Consider the following 10,127-nt stretch of genomic DNA (forward strand, 5'->3'; position numbering starts at 1 on the left):
CGTACGACCCCTCGGCATTAGCATTGTCCAATAACCGAAGTAAAAGCTATCACTTTCATAACATCTACAGCGCGGTCAGGACAGTAGTATGAGTTACCCGTATCACGTATCAGCCACAAATCACCTCACGGAACCGCACGTCAGACTCGCAGCTAATTTCCTGTTCTGATGACACACGTCTAATATTCTAATTTTAAAATTACACTCAAACTGTATTAGTTACACTCTGAATGGCAACGCCCATTCTTAATATTTCTTCAGAAGCAGTGAAGTCCTTCCTATCTCTATAGATAGGAAGCTCCGCTCTATAGGAGAGTAAATAAAGGTAAATAAAGTAGATAGTAAATAAAATGTAAAAGTAAATAAAATAGAGTAAATAAAGTATGCAAACAGAAGACTATGTCTTTAACTGGCAGCTGGTTTTCCCCAGGCATCCCATTATTCCATTTGTCCCTCCTTTCCGTAGAACGCGTTTTGGTCAAAGCTCACCGATGTCCAGATTTAAGCATTGTTATAAACGAGCTAGGTCTGGATATACATAGTTGCTCCCCTCACACTATAAAATGGATTTTTGTTTAGTTTTTTGTAATTTGAATTTTTTCTTTGATTAGTTATTGTTTTTTTTTTGTAATGTTTGTTTTGTTTAATAATAGGTTATGATCTCTATATGTATGTCATGTTTGCCTTTAAGTGCTTGTCACATTAAAAATTGTATTTTGTGTTTGTTTTTACCAATGTGTCAGTGTTCGAGCGTTGGCAAGCTTTTTCTTAATAAAAAAAAACTGACTTCATGGCTTTTATACAATAATTATATATTATTTATTTTTATTTTATACCGTAAAAAGCTAAACACGCAAGTTTTTTGATGTTATAACTGACATGTTTTATAACGACTCGGTTTGAAGTTAAAAACGATCCAGGGTTACTTACTTGTTTAATAGTGTGTTATTAGAATCGCCATCAAATTTTTTAACAATCGCAGAAATACATACGCTATTTCTATTAGAAGTATAGATATACATAAATTTCCGCTTCGATAACCGTTTAGCGTTTTGTCATAAATCAAAGCGTCGATTATGGCAACTTTGGGTACAAGCAGCACCTGCTGTCGAAATTAATTCCGCGAACACGTACTCGCTTCTACCCTCTTTGGCCCAATTGCATGAAAATTATAACATTTATGACAGCTGGTGGTAGTGTAAAAATCAGTAATTCATTGAATATAAAATAAATAAAAAAGGGTCCGTGTACTTATGTACGCGCGTAAGAAGTTATACTTCTTTGGCATTATTAAAAATAGTTTTTGATTGCATGCAAATAATTAATTACAATTAAATAATCAAAGACTGGAAAAGGAGTCATTAAATTCAATAAAGTTCAGTTTACATTTGAAAAATTAATTAAATAAATATTTATTATTATTCTCTTACATTAAACAAATAAAACACTATTTATCTTTAAAACATTTTTATTTCATTATACTATTTATTTTTAAGTGACTGTCTTCATCAGAATTTCGGTTTGTAATTTTAAATTAATCATTTCTTGGTTGTGCATCTACGAGGCTTCTCCAAAACTAAAACTACTACTTGCTTTCTGCAACAAATAAGAGAATATTAATTTAAGCTCTGTCCATGCAAAACTTAAATTTTTTTATAATTCATATTATAAATTTTTTAACACATTTATATTAATATAATTATATAAATGTGTTAATAATATAATTTGTAGCACATGCTACAGACCTGGATAGCAACTTTCTTTTATTCTATTTAGAGATAGAGATAATTTAAATATAATACCGGTATCTTCCTTGTAGGTTTCTTTGGAGTTGTTTGGGGATTCTTGTTGTTCAGTTCGACATGATTTTCTTTAACCTTTCTTTAATCCTACAAAATAATGAAATTGTTAAGTTATGTTGTCACTGTTGTGCACACCTTTGTTTGGCTTTTTTAGTATTCAAGTTATGTCAAAACTGATTTATTACCTTGTCATTGTTGGCTTTTGGGATATCAATTGTTTCCAAAATGATTTTATTTGTAATATCCTGAAATATATAAATAACATCTATTAATTTAAGTATCATGGTGAGTGGTTCGCACTCAGGTATTAAGGTGTATTATACCCACTGTCCATTATAAGTGGGAATGGGCTCACTTCTGGCTGGACAGAGTTTCGGTACTACAAGTGCAACATGGATGTTTTGAGGTATTACAATATCTCTAACTACCTGTAGGGGAATAAAGTACTGTTGTGAGCATATGCCTATGCTTGAAAGGTTGAACCTTGAACATCACCATACATCATATTTATAATTAACATTCCTACCTCGACACCATCACAATCAAATTCATTGAAATCTACTTCAAACCGTTGCGGTATCATCTCTGCCATAGCCCATATCCATTGTGTCTCGAGAAGGTGATGGTGGCTTTGTTCCACCTCCAGTTTTAGATGTTTCACGGCGATAAGATGACAACTCTTTTTTTGTATTCAATTTAGTGCACTTCCACTGATTCATCAATTGTTTTTTGTCTCTTGTCCTTATATTTGCTAGATTAAATCTGAAAAATTACATGTTTTGATTAAATAATGTGGTCATTTTTTTGAGATGCAGGTACTTATTAAAATGTTTACTTCTCTGTTATATCGCTCCAAGCCTTCATTTTCTCCTTATTAGTATTCGTGCTTAAATCTTTGTTCTCAATTATTGATATATAGAATATTTCTAAAACGTTGCTGTAACAAACGCAATAAACATAAGCAATGAATAATGGTTCATGTTTCAGTTTTAATCAACAATAATACTCGATAATACCTACGGATAGTTAACCTCAATTGTATTGAAGCACTCAGGAAGGTTGGCACAGTTTTTTCACAAATATTTTATCATATTAATTAGTTTTGATTTAGATATTAAATTTAAATCACTTCTGATTATAATTCAGACGCACATATAAAATTCGCACTTGTATAATGAAAATAACTAGATACATAGATAATCTTTTATTTTAAACAATAATTCAAACTCCTATATTTGTTTAAAAGGTAAATGTCAATGTCAGATGTCAATTGTCATGGATATTCAAAATTCTTGTTAAGCTGCTAAGCTAAGAAATAGAATATGCGTGAAGTTAGCTTATATTCTATTTCTTTTGTAGATTGCGCACGCTATAATCACACTCCGAATTTTGTGTCATAGGTGCGCGCGCATCGTAAAATTTCACTCTCATCAAATTTTCATAACGCGCCTAAAGAAGTATAACTTCAAAAATTATTTCTAACAAACAATATACAATATTCTTAATTAATAATAATCGATAAATAGAAAACTTAAACAATTTTAAAAAGTTTGGTTGCTAAACTTGAACTTGTTCTTGAACCTTCAACGCTGGCAGCATTTCCACGCTGTATTGCGATACTTATTCGTTGAGTTGAGGAAATCACCAGCTCTGGAGTCACCGGTACTATCTACCAGACACTAACTTAAATTTTTAACTAGCACCTGAGCATTTGAACCCTACGGCTCAAGAGTTTCTACTACAAAGGGAACAAACTCAAAGTTGGAGAAAGGACTCTTATATTTGAGCAGATTCAGGGGCGTAGCTACCGCCGTATTTGCCGTATCAATTATACGGGGCCCCCGGGCCACGGGGGCCCCCAAAGTTTGTAAGGAAAAAGAATAAAAAATTTCTAATTTATTTTATTTTACAAATGACAAAATTCTATAAAGCAATTCCTTTTTTTCCCGCCTTAAGCGTGCGTTCAAAAGTTGGCAACACTACATCGTTATGGCGGGCTGCGGGACTTCCCCGATTTAATTACTTCATCTTCAACTCAGCGGGGAATCCCCGGGAATCCTTCATCGATATCGCGATGTACGTGTACGTTGTTGTACTTTGCATTGGATGTTAATCCACGGAGTGCAGTGCACTGTTTATTTACGCGCTTTATATAAATGTGCATTACATTGTAATTCAGTACAAACAATATTGTTCTTCTGGTTTAGCAGTATTAGTAACGATTTGTAAAAGAAATGAGTGAAAGAAAAAGAGATTATCCCAGCGGCGCTGAGAAAAGAAAAATTAAACAGAAAAGGGACGAGGTTATAAAAAAAGTGCCCAAAATTTCTTCATTTTTTCAGAGACAAGATACTGTGAGTGATTTAGATTGGAAAGGTAAGTACTACACTACTACCCAACCCATTTATTAGGGGCCCGTAGTGATAAACAAGGAAATCTTTTAATTTCGGTCTGTCCATCTGTCCGTCACAAAAAGTTGTCTCCCCCCTCGATTTTCACAATTATACTGTTTTTAGGGTTCCGTGCCTTGATTTAAAAAAACAAAATTCTAACTTATCTATAGGATCGATTAGTTTTGTTGTTTGTTTATCAGTCCGTATCGTATCGTTAATTGCGTGTTGAGAACTTCAGATGTGCAGACTCGCTTTCGGGTTCTCGTTTTGTATGGCCACTACACTACGCGCTGCGTTTAAATAGCACGCAGGTGTATAGTAATGCACGGACGGGCCTCAGGTGATTTTGTATCTACTAATAGGTACGAGCACAATCCGCGTAGAATCTGTGTGCGTCTGAACTGAACACTCTCTAACTGTGACCCTTAGTAAAGTTATTTATTTATATATAACTCTTTTTAGTTTAGTATCAAAGCATTCGTATTTATTTTTTAACAATTACTCGTTTATTTTTAGATTCTTCTGAAGCATGTTCTTCGTCACATATCCATCCGGAAATAGAAGAAAGCCAAGCACATACTTTATCGGATGTCCATCCAGAAATCGAGGAACCCCAAGTCAACGATTCTGATATATCTGCAGATAATGCAGATTGTAATATAATTTCATCAGATAGAGGAAATTTTGGTGACAATTTAACTGAATGCGAACGAAAAATAATTTTTTAATTGGGTCCATTTAAACCACAAGGACCATTTCCAAAAGTTTCAGAAAATAACCGACCTTTTTCAGCTTATTATTATTCATATTTCAATCAGGCAGGCATAAAAATTATAAGACCATGGTTGTTATGTTATTCTAACGTTTTAAACAAACCGTACTGTCACTTCTGTTGGTTATTAGCAGATCGTCAAAACAAATCGTACTCCTCTGCTTGGGTTAACGGTGTTTCGGTTAGAAGCAATTTCACACAAACTATTCTTGACCATGAAAAGTCACAGCAGCATATTAGTGCCTCACTCTCTTATAATAATTGGTTGCAAGGAAATACCATCGATGATACTCTATTGAAAAGTGAAATCGATAGTAAAATTACATTCTGGAGAGATGTACTGCATCGTATAATTAATGTTATAATTACTTTAGTATCTTGTAATCTACCTTTGATTCTGATTCTGGCAATTTTATGGCAATTTCACGTCTGCTATCTAACTATGATGCAACTTTAAAAGAACTTTTTCTAAAACCGAAAGGTGAAATAAATTATTTAAGCCCTACGATTCAAAACGAAATTATTAGTTTGCTTGGTACTAACGTTAGGAACAGTATTATCTCAGAAATTAAAAAAGCTCCATTTCTGACAATAATTCTGGATACAACACAAGACTTGTCAAAAATTGACCAACTATCTGTTGTTTTTCGATATATCTCGGTTACAGAAAATGATGATAATGTGCCTAAAGAAATAAAAATCTGTGAGTCCTTTTTAGGATTCATAGCAGTAACCGATTGCAGTGCTGCAGGTCTGAAAACTGTCATTTTAAATTTGACTAAAGAATATGGAATTGATTTGACTAAATGTATAGGACAGGGATACGATGGAGCAAATGTTATGTCGGGTGTGTATGGAGGATTACAAACCCTAATAAAAGAGCATGCTCCAAATGCCGATTATGTTCATTGTGCTGCGCACGCTTTAAACTTGGTTTTGAACGATGCTGCGAGACATGTTCGTGAAGTATCGACTTTTTTCGATAATTTAGAAAAAATATATACTTTTTTTGGCAATAGTATAAAACGCTGGGCTATGCTAAGTGACGATTCATCTGAAAAATATTTGATTACCCTTAAAAAGGTATGTCCTACCAGATGGTCTTCTAGGAACGACGCTTTATTAGCAGTAAAGAAAATTTTTTTACTAATCATGAAAACTTTGTACCAACTCAATTTAATTTCAAATAAAAAAGAGGAACGTGAAGAATGTAAAAGTATAATTAATATTTTAGAGAGTTTTGATTTCTTAGTGCTCGTTACATTTTTTTCTTCACTATTTGAAATTATTAATCCTATTTCTAAAGCTCTACAGCATGAAAATAATGATTTACAGAAATCTAGTATTTTATTAAGTAATCTTTTAAATAGACTGTGCCAATTAAGAAATCAGAATTCATTTAATAGTTTGCTAAATGAATCCAAACATTTAGCAAAAAAGTGGGGGGTAACAACTGTTTTTAAAAACAAGGCGAAAGATAACGAAGCGTTTTTTTGATGAGTTATCACAAGATGAGAGAATTTCCGACCCGGAATCCTATTTCAAAGTCAATGTATACTATTGCTGTTTAGATATATTAATTTCTCAAACTAAAGAAAGATTTCAGAGCCTTTGCATCCTGAGTAGTATATTCGAAATATTACAACCGGAGAAACTCCTATCTTCTTCAAGCGAAGAGATATTAAACGCTTCCGGAAAACTGTCTGCTAAATACAGTAAAGACATCTCACTTAATCTTTGTGACCAATTAAAGGCTCTAAAAACATGCTTAAATTCTGAAATTAAAAAAATTTATTCCATTAAAGAACTCATTGAATTATTGCTAGTAAAATTCAATTTTCCCGAGGTAATCACAGCATGCTTTTTATTCTTGACCCTTCCAGTTACAACCGCAACGGCAGAAAGAAGTTTTTTAAAATTAAAACTAATAAAAAATTACTTAAGAACTTCGATGGGACAAGAACGGCTGTCAGACATCTCACTATTGTCCCTAGAGGCAGAAACTTTAGAAAAACTAAAATCATCATCAGCCATAAATGATTTAATAAATCAGTTTGCCGATAAAAAGGCAAGGAGAGTGAATATTTAAAATTCGATTTTTATTTGTAAAATGGGTAAATTATGTGATAAATAAATATTACTTCTCACAATATTTTTTTTCTTTTGTGAAAAATCTTTACCTCCATATAAGGGCCTCCAAAAAAATTTTTATACGGGGCCCCGGCAAGGCACGCTACGCCACTGAGCAGATTATTATGTTCCGTCTGCTCTGTGGCCACGCCTGCTTTTGTGCTTGGCCGAGGAAGGTGAGACAGGTGTCCACACAAGTAGCATCTCATAGATCACCTTCAAAAGATCAAAGACATCCTATCCTGTTAGCTCCAAAATGTCTGGAACATTGACAGAGGCAAGATAAGTCGATCAACTTTTAGCAATGGAAGCCAAGGCTACTAACTTCAAAGCCGCAGGGACACTCATGGGAAGTACATATGGACACTCCTAAGCGATGGCTGATGCGAAGTGATTTAGGGTCCAAAAGGTTGCAGTGTTTGGTGAAGGATAGGCATTAAGCCAATTCATTAAATAACTCGAAAAGAAACTAAGTATGTATTAAAGTGTAAATTTTCTTTATTATCATTGTCAGAATATCAAATAGACCTCAGTGATACATCAATTTGAAGTGAAATAATTTACTTGAATATTGAATAATTCATGTATAAACAGTGCTGACGAGGCTGGTGTATGAATACCCTTAATTCAGAGTTCGCAAACTATCAGTGCTCACTCAGCGAGTCGCTTAATTGACAGCACAAAAGTTTTCCCCTAAATCGATATTTTGTTTGCCAAAATAGTTCTTATTCAATAGTTATTACGGACGTCATTTGAATAATATCACCATTTATTATTCACTTAATTGATGTAAAAATTTGATGATTATATGAAAAGTTTCATTATTTATAGCAATGACCAGCCTGTCCCGACTTCGCAGGGCTTCTTTGTTTAAAAAGTTGGATATTAATGTTCCCTGTGTTACTTAGGAACAATGTGTATGACTATATTAGTTTAATGATTTATTTATTTATTTATAAAAACACTCCTGCCCTAACATGCGACCCTAAATTGACAAGAGTGAACAATAAGTGAATAAAATTTACAGACGAAACAAAAAAGGCAAACGTATAAAAATAATTAGGAAACAGAAAAATAAAAAACAAAAATGAAAAATAAAAAACTTAACTAACTATTAGTGCCTAACAAATAATAGAACTTTTGCCAGTTCACTTAACGGACAATGAAAAAGGTCCGTTAAACTTTGTAATTCGTTAGCTAAATTATTACATCGAATCATATGTGCCCTTTTCAGAAGGTTAGTCCTAACACATGAAGTAACGGCAGATGATGTAGAATCTAAAGCTACAATTCCACCAGTGTGCTGAACTGTACGACACAATGCTGCACAGCATACGGCTCAAATGTTGGTTTTGGTCGCGCGAATATTTTTTGTTCACTGGGGGCAAACGGGCAGGAGGGTCACCTGATGTTAAGTGATAACAGACATGGACACTTTAATGCCAGAAGGCTCGCGAGTCCGTAGCCGGCCTTTTAATAATTGGTACGCTCTTTTCTTCAAGGACGTTGAAGTGGTTCGTAAATACCTTACTGGGCAGGTTCCACATAATAGTGGTGGTGCGCGGCAAAAACTGCCTTAAATGTCGATGTGATACGGGTGGAATTTCGCATTCTGCCTTGACGTCCGATGATGAAAGTCAGCAGGCTATCCGAACAACTCAAAACACTCTCCTCATCATCAGGTTTAGTCATTTCAAATTAATTATATGAAAATATATATATCGCTATCTCTTTCTGCTTGTATTTCAAAAGAACTCGTGTTTAATCCGTCAAGCAGTTGACTTGCAAAATGTAGTAGAAATGTTTTCGAAGTTCAATAAAAGCTCCCATTTTCGATATATATTACTAAATAAGCAAAGGGAGGTTTCATAAAACTGTTTCGTCAAAAATAATCCCTAAATATACTGTATAGAGTTTATTTCATTGTTTTCCTAAAATACATTTTTGTTATATCAGGGTAGGGTAGGTCGCGACGCGTTGCCATGACAACGGCACGAATCTTGATAGATCTCATATCGTTTGTTTTACTAAATGCTGTTTGAAAATATGTTTGCTAGGAAAACGCACGTTTCCCGTTTGTGAAAACATTTTTACAATGCTGCAGTACGTAATAGATACAGTGGCTAGATTTATCTTATTGTATTTTTAACGTAATCTTCCCAACGTTCAGGCTGTATGTTTGAACTAGCTTGGCAAGGAATTTCCTAAGGAACCGGTTTATCTTAGACACGGGCCTAAGACCTATTGGGGTAGAACACTATGTAATAATAATAATAATAAAGCCCGTTTCCAATCATGACAAAAAAACAAATTATTATACACAGCTTATTTTACATTTTTATATATTTTTTTTCTTTTGCTTGTTAATCTATACTATGTATTTACATGTTTTTAAGATAAGTATTTTAAATATAGCAAATGAGAATTAACACATATTAAGTATCCTAACGACGAAGAAGATACACAAAGAGCACGCTCAACATCTGAATCCAAATGTAAAGATTTATAATTTTTAAACATTAGACATAAACCATAATAAAAGCGTAACATATGCATTGAAGTATTGCAGTATGTCACATCTATGAAAAGATAGAGCATATAGATAATGGAATTAATTATTTTTCCAGAGGGACCAAACTTTATAAATTTGTTTTACTTTTTGTATTCCATCTTTGCCTATATCTATAGTATAACTAGCTGACCCGTATATTATTTCTAGGAATCATTTTTTTAGTTCAATATAAATAACTATCTACAATAATAAAAAATAGGGGTTGATCGTAGAGGGGTGAAAATTATTTTTGTATGCTGTATCAAAAAAAAATATTAATAAAAAAATATATTTTTTAAACCCCTTATAACTTGGGGGTTTGAAAGATATTAGCCGACTCTCGGACTTGCTGAATATGCATAAAAAATTTCATAAGAACCGGTCGAGCCGTTTCGGAGGAGTTTGAGAACGAACATTGTGACACGAGAATTTTATATATTAGAATAATATATCTTCCAATCTGGTCATAAAGGTCTCAC

General features: G+C 33.4%; 1 protein-coding gene across 1 annotated transcript; it reads left to right on the forward strand.

Moving 5' to 3' along the window:
• The first annotated feature begins 3,915 nt into the window (after positions 1-3,915).
• Positions 3,916-6,464, forward strand: LOC125060518 (zinc finger MYM-type protein 1-like). The gene is made up of 2 exons (XM_047665484.1): positions 3,916-4,178; positions 4,712-6,464. Exon 2 carries the CDS (start codon positions 5,382-5,384, stop codon positions 6,462-6,464), a length of 1,083 nt encoding a protein of 360 aa, XP_047521440.1. The 5' UTR covers positions 3,916-4,178; positions 4,712-5,381.
• Positions 6,465-10,127: the final 3,663 nt, after the last annotated feature.

The sequence above is a fragment of the Pieris napi genome, chromosome 21, assembly GCF_905475465.1.
Source record: "Pieris napi chromosome 21, ilPieNapi1.2, whole genome shotgun sequence".
Lineage (NCBI taxonomy): Eukaryota > Metazoa > Arthropoda > Insecta > Lepidoptera > Pieridae > Pieris > Pieris napi.